The sequence below is a fragment of the Oryza glaberrima genome, chromosome 8, assembly GCF_000147395.1.
Source record: "Oryza glaberrima chromosome 8, OglaRS2, whole genome shotgun sequence".
Classification (NCBI taxonomy): domain Eukaryota; kingdom Viridiplantae; phylum Streptophyta; class Magnoliopsida; order Poales; family Poaceae; genus Oryza; species Oryza glaberrima.
The window spans coordinates 24,871,530-24,888,513 of NC_068333.1; the positions used below are offsets into that span (position 1 = coordinate 24,871,530).

The window sequence follows — 16,984 nt, forward strand, 5'->3', positions numbered from 1 at the left end:
GCTGTCAGTTGAGGTATATCCACACCTGCTTCACCGCTAAACATAGCACGGGAGGGATTGATAGAAGCAGAGTGCATATCAACATATATAGCCTTTCTCCCTTTGCAAATTGTGAAGATAAACTATATCTTTCATGCAATCAGAAATTCGGTGCGCCATCCTAATCTTGAGATAGACCCTTACAGTTCAAAGAATCGATTAATTGCAGAATATGAATAGCGAGTTAAATGATCTGGCGCAGACGCGCGGTACGCAATCAACATTTAGGACACCAGCTGAGAATGACCAATGAAAATGAGATTGAAATAAGCTATTAGCATTTCAGAATGTACATAATACAGATAGCTAAGTTGTCTCCTTTCACAAGGTTTGTTTACACAAGTATTCCATTTCCAGAGCCCCCCTATTGTAATACTATGAAACATGAGAACAGGCTACAAGGAATAAAGGTCCATAAGGAGATTTAACTCTGCACGAAGCATATCGAAAGCAGGATTTGCTGGTCGTTATATATGCACACGACACGGTAAACACATCGAATGCAAAAAAAAGAAAAAGGCTTTCAATGTTCTAGCACTTGAAGCCCCCGCAAATAATCAGCCAGAGGAAGAGAATCAACGCCGCAACAGCACCACCCACCATCAACTTAAACCTCAGGTTCTGAAGCCACATCTTACGCCTGAGCTCTCTTCCATGCCTGTGGAAGCTGTCAGCCTGAAGATTATTTGAAAACACACCACTTAGTCATGGTTACTTAAACATTCTTACAGAAACAAAAATTTCACACAGATTTTCCATACCTGTGATTGTAAGGTTTCAGTCTTGCCGACCAAAAGCTCAATCTTCTCTCCACGTTCCAATATCTATACAAAATCCAGGACAGTAAGAGTCAGTAGTATGAAACATCAAGAAAGGAGTTTATTTTTTCTGTATTCAGTTAAATACTAAAATGACATGAGGCCACAAATATTGTTTGCATTCTCTGGCTTCCTGTAAAATGCCAGACTGACTAATTACATACTGGGTAGGAGTACTAGACATGGGTCCAAGATATTGAAACTAGCGTGCCAATAACCATACTGTCATAGTGAAGACTTTGTAACAAAAAAAAAGTTCAAATACATGGGCAATACAATAAGCAGACAATTCATCATCACAATGACAACAGTATGTACTAACTCACAAAAAGGGGGGAAAACTGATCTTTATTTTAAAACTCAAGATCCCATCATTACTTGTTCAATTTGTAAATTAATCACACCAACAGACACCAGAGCACTTCTATGCATAGCAACATAGACTGCACACAGTAATAATATTCTGCAGGAACTTCCAAGCAGCATGGGATGTGGCCCATGAACTACTGAAAATGTTTCCATTTGCAATTTTTCATTGAGCAGAAAAGGTGAAACAAGTTTACGCGATTTTTCATTGAGCAGAAAAGGTGAAACATGTTTACATCATACCCTGACATGATATCCACGTTTACTTCATCAAAGAAATAAATCACACAGAAATATGGCCATACATGAATAGAACAGGGGAACTGTTAGGTGTCTAGAACAATATAATCCAGAGTTTTTGGGAAACCTTACTTACACAACAATTGTTTCCGTACACAATATACTATATTCTTTCAGCAAAGAAAGCACTGTTTTGAGCACATACCTTCTCAATGTTGTCCATCATAATCCCTTTGACCTCCGTGAGGTGTGCTTTCACTTTGGAGAGCTTGCTAATTTCCTCTGGATGATTAATACAATACAGCATGTGATCCTTCAGCCTCGGTCTATACCCAAACACAAAAACACATGTTAAAGACACATTTGATACTAGTAAAAGAAAGAAACATCATATGTAGGTAACACAGCATATGGTGACTTCATACCCGAATTCCCGGTCAAGATTGTAGGCGATGCTAAATCGGTCCTCCAAGAGGAAGTCATCATCATCTGCATCATCGGCGAGCGGGTGTTGACCCTCCTCGTCGATACTGGAGCCATACCGCTGCATGAAGTCTTCCTTAACCCTATCTAGGAACACAAACGGCACGCTCCTTCCAACGGCCTCATCCGCAACGACGAGAAACACTGCAGCCCCCAAAATAACCCAAGTGAGCTCAACAGATATCACAATTACTAACTACTGTAGTTCAGTTCCCACAGAAAGATAAGAATAAGAAGAAGAGGGGTGTTACCGAAGCCGCGGTCGACGAGGAAGTTGAAGGTGTGGCCATCGCAGGAGTAGGTGGACTTGGAGGTGTTGGGGGGAAGCTTCTGGAGGCACTGGACGGCGATGGTGCTGAAGTTGCCGGAGAAGGCGGTGTGCTCGGCCAGCACGACGGAGCCCTTGGCCACGAAGCTGTATATCAGGGACTGCTTATTGCCGTTCATGGCTCCTGCCTCCCGAAATCGCACGAGTTCGTCCAGTCAAGAAATCCCAAACCCTAATTTGTGTTCCCAACAACAACAACACCAATCAACCAATCAATTACTCCACTAGTGAGAGTACCCTCAAAAAGGAAATCCGAATAGAATGTGAATTAGGAGAGAAGGGAAGAGGAAGCGGCATCAGAGTCGGAGGTTAGCAGTAGAGACGATTCAGAAACTAACCCCACCAAGAAGAAGAGGAAGAAGAAGAAGAAGAAGAAGAGGGGGAATCGGAGATGAGGTGGTGGTTGGTTGAATCGGGAGAAGGGGAGCAGATCTCGCCTCGTGTAAGGGAGAGAGAGGGCTCTGAAGCTTGAGAGGAGAGGGGGGGGGGGGGGGGGGAAGGGGACCGACGAGGCGAACCTTCTAGAAGGGCAGAGATCGTCGCTTCCCTTTTCCTCTCTCGCTCGCGGCTCGCGCTGAAGGTGAAGGTGAATTCGAGTGCGTGCGTGCCGTGCCGTGCCTTTGCTGCGAATCAACCCAACTCCTCTCCTGCCGAGAAAGTTACGTATTTGCCCTTCGTCGAGTCGAGTTACTCGCACACTGCACACACGAAGAAGATGACGACAGAGAGAGTTGACTCAGCTAGTTTTATTTATTTTTCCTTTGCTAATCTGCGTGTTCCTCCTGGGAGATTCTGGTTGGATAATTAGCCGCTTAACGTGTTAAACGTTTGTTAAATTTAAGAATGGTTTTCACTGGATCGTTGAAGAAATAACTAATAAGCAGAGCACACCCTCCGTCCCAAAATATAGCAACCTTATACTAGATGGGACACATACTAATACAATGAATCGAATCAATTTTTTGGGACAGAGGGAGTAACCTTTCTATCACATCGTTTCAATTTTAATCAAACTTCTAATTTTGGCGTGAACTAAAACACACGTAACACTTAACATCCCGTGAAGATGGAAATGCACAAGACAAGGATAGGCAGAAAGAAGATTGCCAAAATGCACCGCTGATGTTACAGGTTCAACATATTTCTCATGTGCAAGTTAAAAACAGACAATGTATTCAAGAAGAGTATACAAGCTGTTTTTACAACTACATCATCATCAAGCAAACGTAGCAAGGCATGAAATATGATGGCAGGATACAGTGAGACAGGTTGAAAGAGCCGCAGTAACTAGTCGGAATCAGAGTCATGCCTCCTCTTGTGCTTGTCTTTGCGGTGGCGCTTCGACCTGTCGTCCGACTCATGCCGACTCCTCTTCTCTTGCTTGTCACGCCTCCTCTCCTTTCCTTCCGAGTGCCTTTCTCGCTTCCGCTCTTTCTCCCCTCCCCTCTCCTCACGCCTCCTTTTGCTCCTACGATCATCATCGGAATCTTCACGTTCCGGTTTGGTTTCCAGTGGAGGGTTGTCAGCCTGCTCAGCGGGCACCATTTCTGGAGGATCAAGGTTAAAGGAGCTCGATTCTTCCTCTCTGCGAGGACCCCTGAGATAATGTGCATTATGATTATATTATTAGTAATTCATCAAATATCACTAGAAAAAACTTTTCAGATAAGTTCGATTATATGACCACTATATAATAAGGATGATTTAAAGTGGGTTTTGAAACTATTGCGGCATGAACTTACTTGTATAAACCTAGACCCTGCACTTGTGCTGCTTCAGCATGTCCAGCACCCAAGTCTTCTGCAGTTGATCCTCGCTTAATAAGCTCTGCGTACTCATGCTTATCTAATCGGTTGCCCTTAGGTCGACTACTACGCTTAGGAACTAAGCCAAGTGCCTCCCGCATGGACTGCTCCTCCTCTTCCTTCACTCTCCTGATTTCTTCCTTGAGAGCATCTTCTGAGTCAGATTTCTTATCTTTTGTATACCAGAACAGGTCCTTCCCTGGCCGAGATAATCAGTCTCTCGTATCAATAACTTAGAATCCACAGGGTTATACATTAAAATAACAGGACTTTAAAAAGTAAAACAAGCATTGACATTCCAATCCACTTTAGTTGAAGGCTTATCAAAACATTTGGCCAAGCCCAGCTGAAAAAGGAGATCTATTGCTACTAGCCTACTATTATCAAGCCAAAACGAGGTTTCTAAGGTACAATTACAAACTCACTTGAGCTGGTAACAAAACAACACATGCCAATATTGAACTCACTGAATGCACCTACGGTTCACAAATTCACTGCTCACAAGACCAACATTTCTTCCAGTTGATAAATAACTAGAAGGTCGAAAAACATGAATGACTAATTTTAATTTGTATCTGGAATCCATAAAATAAAAAAGGATGCCATAGCACTTTATTTGTATCAGCTAGAAAGTCAATAAATAGAATGCCAGCGCTTTTGTTTAGTTCGTGCTAACCCTGACAAATGCCTGCTTATGTTTCAACAGTTACGCACTTGTCGCACTAAAAATACATATTCCAGTTCAATTATATCAAAGGTAATGTCCCGGTATACACAAAATGATAGTGTTAACCTGAACAACTTGAGGGAGATGTGATTAGCCACTCTTGATTTCTGGACATGGGACAACTGGTATTCGCTAATCTAGTAGACTAACAGTACAGCTAAATCAAGGTCAAGTAGGAAACTACAGTAAGAGATAAGATATTTTTAACAATTTAATTAGACCATGTGACATAAAAAAGAAGAAGAAGAAGAAGAAGAAAAACCACTTTATGTCGAGCAGTAAAAAACCATTGTTTTATAAGGACTAGCCAGCCAACAAAGGTGGATGTAAACAAGGGGTATTGTTATATTTACCTTTCTGCCATCTTCCAACAGGAGCCTTAATGCTATGACCGAGGTAATTCTCTCGGTGCTTGTCAACCTTAACATCATCCCATTTGAATTCTGCAAGGAACAAAAGGAGAAAAGTATTTAGATTTACTGAGCTTTTCTAATAATTGTATGTTCAACCCATATAACAAAAAAGCTCGTAAGCTACAATGCAAAGTGCAAGATGGAGATGACACAATGGCAGTGGAACAGAACAACATGTAGAAGAGCTTATAGCAAAAACAAACGATCAAAATGTAGGCCTATTCATGTTGGCAGGTGTAGGAGTAGTCCAGTGCACGCTTTTCTGTTTGAGAAAAGGTAGCTTTATGTTCATAGTACAAAATGAAGAACCACAGGTGCAATTGGAGGAGCTAACGGGCTGCACTCATTATTTGTAGCGCTTGTAAAGTTGAATAGTAAGCATAAGGTTATACAATTAGGGCACCGATGATGCCCATAAGTGATGATAATCTAGTGAGTTTATCATATACAAAGTAGTTATATAGTACAAGCCTATAAATGAACCCCCCCCCCCCCAAAAAAAAAAAGTGATGATTTTCTCTTTCAGATGCAGCAATTGTAATCAATGTAATTTGGATCATTTTCTCACCTCATTGTATCTTGTAGTTATCTAGCAACTTTTTGCTCATTCAGCATGAGGATGAACCTTAGCATTATAAAGCATAAAACACAACGAAATACAGAGAGTAAAACTGAATATTCCATGATATCCTATCCTAGAGCTCGGAGCACACTAATAAGTGCCGTACATTGCAGCAAACAAATGCATATCCATAATATATGCCCACAGAAGTTGAAAAACTCGTGTAAATTTTGGAAAGCTCATACATCCAGCATATAGAAGTGCTAATACTAATTTTATAGTGTCATGTTTCATCCTGATGACTGGTATTGCCATGCCACCATTCATTAAGGTAATTTTGGCAGCAGTACGTTGTAACCCCAGTAGTTGTTGTCCCTTGATGATCCGACTGTCAGTCTGTCACACGAGGATCCCTTGCAATGGGGTCATCCATTCATCTTATGACCATTGTTTTTAAACTAAAAAACAATGTCGGAACCAATGAGGAACTTGGTATCAATTGGATAGAGAAGAGATAAAGGTGAACACGCGTGACGAAGGGTGCTGAATGCGGGCAGGCATACGTGCGTGACCGCGCCATGTGCAGTTTCCATCTTATAACCTTTCAAAGGAACATGATTCAATAACAATTTGGCAGACACAGAATTCCTCCTGAGGCAAGATCATACAAGCAAACAGATGAGTTGGAAGGTAAGATCCTACGCACTAACCACATAGACACAAGAGACGCACTAGCTAATCGAATCCAGTGCAACACGGACGAGTTGGAACCAACAAGTAAGACCGGACGAGATGCAATCAAACGCGAGGAAGGAGCACCGACAAATCAACAACTAGAACCTTACAGCCACAGCGAGTCCCTAGCATTAAAAACCCTAGCGAGTGTTTCACGGAAGTAAAAAAATTACGCGGCAGAATTAGGGCCCGCAGCCAGCGATTGAGATCTCACGGCGAGTGGATTTGGGAAAGGTAGGAGAAGGAGAGAGCTTACGATCCCGTCCGCCGCGGACGCCGCCTCTCGTCGGGTGGTACATCTCCGCCCGGTCGCGCCGCCGGTGGGGTGGGGAATTCGGCGGAGGAAGACGACGACGATTTGCGTAGTGGAGGTTTTTTTCCTTTTTTTTTTTTTTTTTGAGATTGAGATGGGCGACCGCCATATGCGGAATGGGCCCTTTATGTTTCGGCCCACGACGAAAGGAAGCCCACCGGCGTCAATCTCCACCGTCCGATCCGATCGGACGGTCGAAACGGCACAGAGCATGCAGCCACAAAAACCCTAGGTCGGGAGCACGCATCCTCACTCGCCGCCTTCTCTCTTCTCTCGCGCCGTTTCGCTCCCTGACCCTCCGCGGCCGCCGCCGATCATCATGAGGTGATTCCCGCCGCCCAATCTCTACTTCCCTTCTTACGGTTAACGAATCTCTTCTATTGCTTAGTTTCTGTCGCTATGGCCTTCTGTGATTCTGCGCGCTTGCTTTGTTAGATCAAAGCTCTTATTAAGATGTAAGAAGATGATATGGAATTCGGACGATTTGTTTAGTTTATGTCTCATTAAAGCGATGGATCTCGAGATAGACTGGGATCACGTAGCTGTACACCTTGCATGATCTAGAGTTTTCTGCTTCTCGCTAGAGATCAGTGGCGCTAGCTAGATTATGTCTGAATATAGGTTACTGATCGGTATAAGAAATGCTCGTTCTTTGTTTCCTGAACAAAATTCACGTGCTGAGCTTGCGTGATCAATTGCAGTAAGTTGCAGAGCGAGGTTCTCAAGGAAGCAATCTCCCAGGTTGTTGGGGAATCCAAGGAGAAGGGCAGGAAGTTCACCGAGACCGTTGAGCTTCAGATTGGTCTCAAGAACTATGACCCGCAAAAGGACAAGCGTTTCAGTGGCTCCGTCAAGCTGCCCCATATCCCCCGCCCCAAGATGAAGGTCTGCATGCTTGGTGATGCCCAGCATGTCGAGGAGGTAAGATTATGATGCCATACCCATTTTGATTTTGTAAATTTGTACACCCTCCGTTTAGATTGAAATTGAGGATTTTCCTTTCTCACTCATGTAAGTGACCTTAGATTATTTAAGTCTTTGTTTTACATTCTTGTAGTATCTTAACTGAAACATATTTCATATTTTTAATTTGTTTGGTTGAATTATTATTTGTGCCTTGCCTGATATATTGTCTGGGTCCTTCTCCATTGCATCTCAAGTGTTGTATGCTATGTATAATTGGCTGGAGTCTGAAATTAAGAATGTTCACACGTTGTTTGTGGATCAATTTATTCTGTCTAATGAGAATTTATTTATCTGCCAACTTGCTGCGGATTGGCTCGTGTACAGGCTGAGAAGATTGGGCTTGACTACATGGATGTTGAGGCTCTTAAGAAAATGAACAAGAACAAGAAGCTGGTTAAGAAGCTTGCCAAGAAGTACCATGCTTTCTTAGCATCAGAGGCCATCATCAAGCAGATTCCTCGTCTCCTTGGTCCTGGTCTCAACAAGGCAGGCAAGTATTCCATTTTCTGACATTCTTGCTTTTTCTTGGTGTAGTTCTGAATTTTAACGAGTGCATGCTAGTTTTTCTTGGTGTAGTTTTGAATTCTAATGAGTACATGCTAGTTTTTCTTGGTGTAGTTTTGAATTCTAACGTGCACAGTATCGTTTCATATGCCTCACTGCTACCTGAATAGTACTACAAATTTATAGTTGACCTGCAGTGAAACATAACTATCATCTAGGTGTTACATTGTATTTCATTTTTCATGGCGTTGTCTTTTTATGCTAATTTCATGCCAACTGTTAACTGTTGTAGGACCTAAACTGTCCAATTGGACCTTAATCTAGTAACTGTGTGAAGTTTACCCATATGTTTTTTTAGACTCTGGCTAGTTGGGGTTTACCAAGGCAGATTGGTTAATTGAATCATTTTGATCACACTGCAGGCAAGTTCCCTACATTGGTTACTCACCAGGAGTCTCTTGAATCCAAGGTCAACGAGACGAAAGCTACAGTCAAGTTCCAGCTGAAGAAGGTTCTGTGCATGGGTGTTGCTGTGGGTAACTTGTCAATGGAGGAGAAGCAGATCCAGCAAAACATCCAAATGAGCGTCAACTTCCTCGTGTCCCTTTTGAAAAAGAACTGGCAGAATGTGAGTTATCTGTTCTGAGCCTGTTTGCATGCAATTAAACTTACAGCTCAAATCTGTTTAACAACATAGTGAATATATATGAGTTTTGGCCTTGCTTTGAATAATAGTTTTATGTGAGAAAACAACTGATGATAACTTGGAATTGTTTGTGTTTGATAGGTGAGGTGCCTTTACATCAAGAGCACCATGGGGAAACCAATCAGGGTGTTCTAAGTTGGTGTGTTCCACCTAGAAGTGAAAAGCATCAGTTGAAACCAAGCTTTTCCTCTTAAAATAGACCTGTCGCTCTGGGACCGGCTTTTGTCTGTCAGTGCAAGAGAATATATCAAAGAAATATCTGGACCTTATTTTTGTAGCGTGTTTATTTGGGAGTAACTTATTCTACCTAAGCTTCTAATGTGGAAATTCTATGTGTGTTATGCTGCTCCTACATACTCCCTCCGTTTCGAAATGTTTGACACCGTTGACTTTTTAGTACATGTTTGACCGTTCGTCTTATTCAAAAAATTTCGACACTTAATAATTCTTTTCCTATCATTTGATTCATTGTTAAATATATTTTCATGTAGGCATATAATTTTACATATTTCATAAAAATTTTTGAATAAGACAAACGGTCAAACATGTGCTAAAAAGTCAACGGTATCAAACATTTCGAAATGGAGGGAGGATAAGCCTTTTTACCTTGCAAGATTCAAGATTGGTGCAATTTGTTTCACTGCCACAGGTAGTGTTGATGATCATACTTGGATAGCAAATTTGTGAGAGCCTTCTGTGGCGCTTGACGACACCATTCGGATTGTTCCATCACTTCCATACTTCGTGCTGGTTGTAAGATTAGCATTAGACTACAATGCCCAATCCTTCAGTCTTCTGCACGTTTACCCTAAGTTTTATGGGTTTGTTAAATTGTCGTGCTTCCAAAGTTTAGGGTTTATCCATAGCTATGAATTTTTGCAAAACATGTTTAGGGTTTGATGGAACTAAGAGCATCTCCAGCAGGGACCCTAAACCTAGCCCCTAACTAAATTATGAGAGTTAACATGAAAAAATCAAGTCCAGCAGAGACCCTACTATAGACCCCAAAATGTGGAGGCCCCTGAATCCTCCCTCGAAGCCCCTAGTCCTGGGGGCTCAACAGGATGGCCCCCGAAGCCCCTAGTCCTGGGGGCTCAACAGGATGGCCCCCGAAGCCCCTAGTCCTGGGGGCTCAACAAGATGGCCCCCTATCGATGTTTTTTCTGGGGCAGACATTATTTTCTCTTCGCTCGCTCATCTCACGTTCCCACAACACCCTGTGATGCATTTGTATCTCCTCCGGCTGCCGTCGTTGACCCCTCACCTCCGACAAGATCACCCTATAAAGATCCGCCATCCGCTCGCATGCCGGCGAATCACCGCACTGATTTTAGCTCTTTTGCCTGTCAGCCCGCGCCACCTCGCCGGCCGGAGGGCCAGTGCCTGCCCACCAGCCCATCCCCTTGCTTTTTCATCCGCCTGGCCCTCTTCTGCCTGTCTGCTTGCCCCTGCAATGTCCCTGCACACAGAATGTAAAGGGAGTAGATTTTTCTTTGCATTTTTTTACAGAGGCATAGTGGATTCTAGTGGAAAGACAGTATTTTTTTTCCTTTTGGTCGAGACATACAGGATTAGAGTGAGAGACAGTGGTATATATTCATTTTTTTTACACAGTATATAGGATAATATTTCAATAGTTTGGTTAAATATATACTCTATTGTTCGTGCATAATGCACCTGATAATTAACTTTTTCATCGAGATGATCTTGTAAAATATTTATCTTTTAATTATTGAGATGTTAAATTAGACGTAAACCTATATTCTATATTAATATAAAAGAGAATAATAAATATGGCCTAAGAAATAGGGGCTGCTGCTGGAGTTGAAGGTATTTATAGGGTCCTAAAGAATTGGGGGCAGCCCTTATTTGGTTTTTAGGGGCTTTAAAATGAGGGCTTCTGGAGATGCTCTAAGCATATACAACATCGTGAAAATCTCCGAAAATTTTCTCAACTTTAAATCTTTTGATAAAGTAAAAAAAGAAAGAAAGAAGGCTATAGTCAACGAGACTTGAAGCGTGAGGACGACCTCTGCCGCCGTTGATTTGGAATGGACGGTTAGGAGGTGAGGTGAGGCCGTCGTTGCAGCCCACAAAAAGGCGGAGGAGACCCGGAGACTGTGGAGACGCGACGCGAAATCGATCGAGAGATTATTGGCGAGTCGAGGAGAGTGCGCGAGAGAGATGGCGATGAGATCGGCGCTGACCTCACTCCCGTTGCGCCTCCGCTCCCCTGCTCCTGTGGCGGCGGCGTGCGGCGGGATGCGGCTGATGAGCGACGGCAAGGGGCGCGTGCTGAGCGAGGAGGAGCGGGCCAAGGAGAACGTCTACGTCCAGGTTTATTTGGTTGCTCCCTCCCCTCCCCTCGTCTCCTCTGCTCTTGTGCTCTCTCAGATCCGATCCAGTGCTCACCGCTATTGTTGCTGTGTGTTCTTTCTTTCTTTCCGGCTTGCTGGGGGAGCAGAAGATGGAGAGGGAGAGGATGGAGAAGCGCAAGAAGAAGCTCGAGAAGGAGAAGGCGGAGGCAGACAAGGCCAATCCCGCCGCCTCCGACAAGGTTATCCCCCACCCCCACTCTCTCTCTTCCCCAAACACTTGTGTTGATTATATCTGACTGGGGCAAGGCACACTTGTGTTGATGATATTGGGATTGATGGGGAAATGTCTAGTGTAGCCACAGGGACATTCAGAAATCGCTACATTGAGAGTATGCCTCAAGCGTCTGGTGGGTGGGGAACTAGGGATTGAAGATAACTTCATTCTGATTCTGTATATGGCTGGCTAAATTCATTGTGGGGGGAGGGGAGATGTAAAGGTAAAGGGTAAAGGTTTTTCACTTTTGAGCCGAGCAACACTAGTGGGCAAATGGTATCTTCATGAATATTCATACCCACTATCTGTTCTAGTTCAGAAAAGATGATAACCATGTTACAATGTACTTGATCCATCCAACTTACACACCTGCTCCTCAACATATGATCTGATGAATTCTTTTCTTCTAATTAGTGCATCAGTTGGTCTTGCTAACTTGCTGCAGTGTTTGAAACATGACTCATTTCTTTTTTTACTCCTATTGTTAGGATTAGATGATACTCCTACATATTACTTTGCCCTTCTCTCACAATTTTATACTCATTTGGTTTACATGCTATAATGTTTGATGTTGCAACTTGCAAACCACCTTATAGGAAATTTTGTGGATTTTCGTCCCAAATGGGACTTTGGCATGTAGTTGCAGCAGATTTTCGCTTGCACCTGGCAACTTACTAGAGGGAAACATTGACAAAGCAAAATCCTCTAATGTGTCTTGGGCGCAAAAATGCAGAATAGCATCTAATTTGGTTTACCTGACATGGCAGGCTTAAAAATGTAGAATAGCAACTAATTTGGTTTACCTGACATGGCAGGCTTCTTATGATCCTATCTACCTTTTCAAGTTCTATATGCTTTTAAGAATTATCTCCCTTGTATGGAGATACATTTTTCAGCTTATTGCACTTTAATTCTCTCTATGGAACAATAGTTTGGACTATTTACTAATGCTGCTCAATTGCTCGTCCTATCTACCTTTTCAAGTTCTGTATGCTTTTAAGAATTATCTCCCTTGTATGGAGATGCATTTTTCAGCTTATTGCACTCTAATTCTCTCTATGGAACAATATAGTTTGGACTATTTACTAATGCTGCTCAATTGCTCGTCTTGGCAGAATACGGAGGGGGGATCCAATTAGGAGTGATGTGCTTCTGTCTGAAGACGGACTTGTTTCACATGCCTATGTTGGACACCGGTGTTCATACATGTCCTAGGATGAAAGAATAAATTCTGTAAAACATTTGACAGAGCTAGATTCATCTGCTCTGGTTTCCGGTGCTTGTTCATGATTGAATGAGGCTCTATTGTGTTGGACAAGTATATCTGTGTTCCCTTTCTGCATTTTGTTGCGCACCTAGATATGCAGAACATGCGTGCTGCTGCGGTTCCAGACATGCGGTTTATGCAATTCATTCGCAGCGGCGTGAGAATGCGTACGTATGCGGTTCCAGGCATGAGGTTCATTTGACAACAATATTTGCAGCTACAAGTAGCATACGCTGTTCAGACTTATACATCTTGAATTCTTGATTGCAACATACATACACCATTCAGACATCAGACCAGTAGCGAGCTCACACAAGTGCTGCTCCATTCTCTCTGGATGAGGGCACAAAAAAAAGAGGCAAATATGTAGCAGTATACCAGACAAGTCAAAATATGCCACACTTAGAAGAAAATAATGGAGCATATTTCACCCGCTAACTTGACACAACAAACACCGCAAAAGAAGAGCCATTCATATAGATCATTCATTGATTCATTCCATTCATATATATCTCTCATCAGATAATAATGTTGCTATGACAAAAAGGGCACAATCTTCTACTCCGTACAGATCAAAAAGATCACCCTCCAAAAAAGGCAGTTATACCTCACCCAGCAACTGAGTTCAAACGGCACAAAAATTTCTTGCCTATCATGAGATTGCATATGGTAGAAACTAAGCGAAAACTAACATTTGTCTGGTGTTACTTACATCCCCCGAGATAGTCGCATGGTTTTCCTCAGTTTAGTTCCAAAAGGTAGTGCAGGTGCATAAGGTGAGTAAAAGAAAGGAGAAACTGGACAGGAACTCTATCAGCAAGGCCCAAGTTAGTTCGCAACCTCTTCTGACTTCTCAGGCTTTGACAGGCGATACCACGCTATGGCACTGGCACCTAGAACACCAACAGCACATGAGATGAGAGTGTAGTTCTTGTTCTTGACGGTCGACGCACCAGCAGTTGGGCCACCTTCGGCCTTCACATCAGCGGCAGGAGTAGATGAGCCTTGCTCTCCTGGGCTGGGACCCTGCAAGCATTTAGTATCTTGTAAGTTGCAACAACCAAATGATTAAAAGGTTCACAAATTCACAACCCACATAACAAGAAAACACAGCAAATTCATGGCCTGTAAACTCTACATAATTTGGTAAAAGCAAGGCATGGCATAAACAAATTGCCTCTTCTCAGAGCAAGGGCAGATATTGAATGAAACTGGTATAAAAGTATAACACTATGATCAAAGTTTTGCAGGGCAAACTGATCTGTAGTTTTAAGCTGGGAATAAAATGGAAAGTAGTTATGAGAAACAGAAATGCATGACTGCACACTTTTAAGTAGGGCAAAGATAATGTGCTTCACATACCTGGCGTGCAAGCTTCTCCAGCTTCTCTTGTTCCATTTTCTGCAGTACAGTGAAGAACATTCAGATATATTACACCCACAAGAGTATCAAGTGCCATTAACAGAATATGCCAAAGCAACCAGAAATCCTACAGAACTTAGGGAATAAGCAAACATACGATTCACCACTCATGCTAAGTGATTATGATGATCAACATCTCCTAATACGATGAAATTGCATCGTAACAAACAGATAATGATATCAGATCCACCCCACATCATGTTGCAGCAAACTGGCATAGGGTTCTGAACCAACTATAAGCCCATGCAGAAAGGAAGACAACACATAGCTAGTTAGGAGGTTAACCACACATGGTAACAGAACTAGATTAAAACCCATAGTTTATTTTTCCTAAATTACCACCATCAATCGCACTAATTATGAAAGAAGATGGTTCAAGAAAAACATGAACTAGAAATTTCTTGAACAGCACTGCTAAAACTACAAACAACAATAGGCTAATTTCACGAGGAACATGCCACTAATTTGAACAGCACAGAAAGAAAAACAAAACCAAGAAAGATCAAGCGCAATTTCACGAGGAACATATTACTAATCTGAACAGCAATGAAAGAAAAACTAGACAAACTATCCCTCATGACTAGTACGCAAGCACATCTGACATTATCACACGCTGGCATAATTTTCTGAACCGCAAATACTCACATACCACCACACAAAGAAATATTACACATACCCACAGAGAAGAAAAGGTAACCATATGTCTAGATTAATCATCAAGTTTCAGAAATTTCCCTAAACAACACCATTACACCAACAGGTGCACAAACAGCACAAGGATGAACAGATGAAAGTTGAAGCAAACTCAGCAGTTCGTATAGGAAAAACAGCCTCGTTCCAATTAGGAGCACATCCATTTCCCTGAACCATACCGCTCAACAAAATCATGCGCACCCACAATACTAGCAAAAAATCCTACGGTTCACGCGTCCCATCAGCCAAAATCCCTGAAGCGACGGAGCAAGAAGCGAACAGAAATCGACCCCCACCGCAACCGCAACACACACACACACCACTTGGACTTGGCACCATAAACCTCTATACAGCACACCAATACATCTCTAGTTGCATCTAGAGCACATCTACCGCGGCAAGAACAGCAAGAATCACGAGGGGAAGGAAGATTAGGGAAGAGAGTGGGGGTGGATATACCTTGATGTAGATGTTCTCGGCAGCCTTCTCCTCCTCGCCGAGCACCTTGCCGCCGGAGGAGAGGAGCAGCCGCGGTGCGAGCCTCGCCGCCAGCCTCGCCTGAACCCTGGAAGCCGCCGCCACCACCGCCATCGCCATCGAGCCGAGCGCCGCGAGAAACCCTAGGAGACGCTTGCTCTCTCTCTCTCTCTCTCTCTCTCTCTCTCTCTCTGCTTCTACCTGCTCTCCTCCCACTCTCTCGCTTTTCTTCTTCTTGCGTTGGAAGAAAGCAGAGGCGAAGGCCAAGTTTATAGGAGGCCATCCTATCCGTACGATTGCCATCCTGTCCGTACTCTGGCTGGCTGTGGGCCGTGCCGTGCTTGGCCCAGCACGATTGCCGATGGGCCGGACGGCACGGTCCAAGCACCAGCATGGCCCGGCAGTCCATCTATTTTTCTTTTATTTTTCCCATGTATTCTTCATACTTTTTCATTTTTTTCCCGTATATTTTGTCATGTATTTCATATTTTCCCTTATTTTCACTAAATTTTAACCATATTTTACTATCTTTCTATATTTTTTACTATCATTATTTTTTTATTTTTTTCGCTTTTTCTTTTTTCTGCTTCAGATTACAGATTTTAGTGGGCCATGCGGGCTGGTGGGCTGGCCACTGGACCATTTGCCGCAACAAAAGGAAAAAGTACACCCAAGGTCCCTTAACTTGTCATCGACATACAAAATCGTCCCACAATCGCAAAACCAGATATCGGGCGTCCTTCAACTAACAAAACCGTTCGCTTTTAGCTCCTCGATGGTTTTTGACCCCGGTTTTGTCCGACGTGGCGGCTGAGTCAGCATGGACCCCATATGTCAGGATGCTACGTCATCTATTCCTTCCTCTTCTCTCACTTTTCTCGTCGTCTGGGTGGGCAGGCTGGCCGGCGGGTTGGGGAGGAAGTCGACGGGGCGAGGCGAGAGAGGAGGAGGTTTGGTGGCGGTGGCCGGCGACCGGCGATGAGGCAGCGGCGGCAACCACGCAAGAGCAGGCGGGTCGGCGGAGCGGGAAAGCGACGGGCAGAGCGACCCGCCGCATTTGCCTGCCGGAGGACCGGGAAAGCGGTGGGCGAAGTCGGCAACGGCGCGGGCCGGAGCGGCCGGCCGGCGGAGCAGGCAGGCGCTGGGCACGCGCCGCCATTGTCTCTTCCCCCTCTTTTCACCTACAAAAACCCTAGCTTAAAAATCTCGATCCCCCTCGCTTCTAGAGATCTCCCAATCCACTCGATTTGATCCCGATTCAATCCAATCCAATCCAATCCGCCGAGAGGATGCTGCCGGGGTCGGTGGCACCGGCTGCTTGGAGCGGCATGTTCGTGCCGACGCAGACGGTGGGCACGGTGTTGTGCTGCATCTACGGCGTGGCGATGCAGCCCAACCCGGCCAACATGTGCACGCGCTGCATCCGCGCTGGCGTCAACATCATCGAGGGCGTCCCATGCCACGCCGCTGTCTACTGCCCCGACTGTACCTCCTACCTTCAGCCCCCGCGCTCCTGGCTCCGTGCGGC

At 43.9% G+C, this 16,984-nt stretch overlaps 5 protein-coding genes across 7 annotated transcripts; 2 read left to right on the forward strand and 3 right to left on the reverse strand.

Annotated features, from left to right (window-relative positions):
- Positions 1-295: 295 nt before the first annotated feature.
- LOC127781692 (vesicle-associated membrane protein 727) lies at positions 296-2,927 on the reverse strand. Of its 2 annotated transcripts, none has more exons than XM_052308700.1 (6): positions 2,793-2,927; positions 2,198-2,446; positions 1,889-2,090; positions 1,669-1,789; positions 801-863; positions 296-714 (listed from the first exon to the last, which is right to left on the reverse strand). In XM_052308700.1, the coding sequence occupies exons 2-6, from the start codon at positions 2,391-2,393 to the stop codon at positions 571-573; spliced, it is 726 nt and encodes a 241-aa protein (XP_052164660.1). In that variant the 5' UTR covers positions 2,394-2,446; positions 2,793-2,927; the 3' UTR covers positions 296-570. The 2 variants fall into 2 exon arrangements, with proteins under 2 accessions (XP_052164660.1, XP_052164661.1); XM_052308701.1 differs by lacking the exon at positions 2,793-2,927 and adding an exon at positions 2,613-2,763.
- A 433-nt stretch (positions 2,928-3,360) lies between these two features.
- LOC127781690 (uncharacterized) lies at positions 3,361-6,927 on the reverse strand. Its single transcript, XM_052308697.1, has 4 exons — positions 6,773-6,927; positions 5,160-5,249; positions 4,017-4,278; positions 3,361-3,871 (listed from the first exon to the last, which is right to left on the reverse strand). Exons 1-4 carry the CDS (start codon positions 6,813-6,815, stop codon positions 3,562-3,564), a joined length of 705 nt encoding a protein of 234 aa, XP_052164657.1. The 5' UTR covers positions 6,816-6,927; the 3' UTR covers positions 3,361-3,561.
- A 105-nt stretch (positions 6,928-7,032) lies between these two features.
- On the forward strand, positions 7,033-9,357 carry LOC127781694 (60S ribosomal protein L10a). Its single transcript, XM_052308703.1, has 5 exons — positions 7,033-7,153; positions 7,531-7,750; positions 8,120-8,285; positions 8,722-8,927; positions 9,087-9,357. The coding sequence occupies exons 1-5, from the start codon at positions 7,149-7,151 to the stop codon at positions 9,138-9,140; spliced, it is 651 nt and encodes a 216-aa protein (XP_052164663.1). The 5' UTR covers positions 7,033-7,148; the 3' UTR covers positions 9,141-9,357.
- A 1,720-nt stretch (positions 9,358-11,077) lies between these two features.
- On the forward strand, positions 11,078-12,918 carry LOC127781746 (uncharacterized protein At2g27730, mitochondrial-like). Of its 2 annotated transcripts, none has more exons than XM_052308757.1 (3): positions 11,078-11,351; positions 11,470-11,562; positions 12,713-12,918. In XM_052308757.1, the coding sequence occupies exons 1-3, from the start codon at positions 11,190-11,192 to the stop codon at positions 12,734-12,736; spliced, it is 279 nt and encodes a 92-aa protein (XP_052164717.1). In that variant the 5' UTR covers positions 11,078-11,189; the 3' UTR covers positions 12,737-12,918. The 2 variants fall into 2 exon arrangements, with proteins under 2 accessions (XP_052164717.1, XP_052164718.1); XM_052308758.1 differs by having other exon boundaries at positions 11,091-11,342.
- A 410-nt stretch (positions 12,919-13,328) lies between these two features.
- LOC127781744 (uncharacterized protein At2g27730, mitochondrial-like) lies at positions 13,329-15,709 on the reverse strand. Its single transcript, XM_052308754.1, has 3 exons — positions 15,439-15,709; positions 14,227-14,265; positions 13,329-13,890 (listed from the first exon to the last, which is right to left on the reverse strand). Exons 1-3 carry the CDS (start codon positions 15,574-15,576, stop codon positions 13,693-13,695), a joined length of 375 nt encoding a protein of 124 aa, XP_052164714.1. The 5' UTR covers positions 15,577-15,709; the 3' UTR covers positions 13,329-13,692.
- Positions 15,710-16,984: the final 1,275 nt, after the last annotated feature.

Excerpts from the sequence above, each read along its gene's own strand:
- LOC127781744 (XM_052308754.1), bottom strand. The coding sequence starts at position 15,576 with ATGGCGATGGCGGTGGTGGCGGCGGCTTCCAGGGTTCAGGCGAGGCTG. Across the intron at positions 14,266-15,438 it reads CCGAGAACATCTACATCAAG|AAAATGGAACAAGAGAAGCT; the intron begins GTATATCCACCC and ends ACTGTACTGCAG. Across the intron at positions 13,891-14,226 it reads TGGAGAAGCTTGCACGCCAG|GGTCCCAGCCCAGGAGAGCA; the intron begins GTATGTGAAGCA and ends AAATGCTTGCAG.
- LOC127781694 (XM_052308703.1), top strand. Across the intron at positions 8,286-8,721 it reads TCCTGGTCTCAACAAGGCAG|GCAAGTTCCCTACATTGGTT; the intron begins GCAAGTATTCCA and ends ATCACACTGCAG. Across the intron at positions 8,928-9,086 it reads TGAAAAAGAACTGGCAGAAT|GTGAGGTGCCTTTACATCAA; the intron begins GTGAGTTATCTG and ends TGTGTTTGATAG.
- LOC127781692 (XM_052308700.1), bottom strand. The coding sequence starts at position 2,393 with ATGAACGGCAATAAGCAGTCCCTGATATACAGCTTCGTGGCCAAGGGC. Across the intron at positions 864-1,668 it reads TGATGGACAACATTGAGAAG|ATATTGGAACGTGGAGAGAA; the intron begins GTATGTGCTCAA and ends GATTTTGTATAG. Across the intron at positions 715-800 it reads CTGAAACCTTACAATCACAG|GCTGACAGCTTCCACAGGCA; the intron begins GTATGGAAAATC and ends AATAATCTTCAG.
- LOC127781690 (XM_052308697.1), bottom strand. The coding sequence starts at position 6,815 with ATGTACCACCCGACGAGAGGCGGCGTCCGCGGCGGACGGGATC. Across the intron at positions 4,279-5,159 it reads TGTTGGAAGATGGCAGAAAG|GGAAGGACCTGTTCTGGTAT; the intron begins GTAAATATAACA and ends TATCTCGGCCAG. Across the intron at positions 3,872-4,016 it reads CAGGGTCTAGGTTTATACAA|GGGTCCTCGCAGAGAGGAAG; the intron begins GTAAGTTCATGC and ends ACATTATCTCAG.
- LOC127781746 (XM_052308757.1), top strand. The coding sequence starts at position 11,190 with ATGGCGATGAGATCGGCGCTGACCTCACTCCCGTTGCGCCTCCGCTCC. Across the intron at positions 11,352-11,469 it reads TCTACGTCCAGGTTTATTTG|AAGATGGAGAGGGAGAGGAT; the intron begins GTTGCTCCCTCC and ends CTGGGGGAGCAG. Across the intron at positions 11,563-12,712 it reads ATCCCGCCGCCTCCGACAAG|AATACGGAGGGGGGATCCAA; the intron begins GTTATCCCCCAC and ends TCGTCTTGGCAG.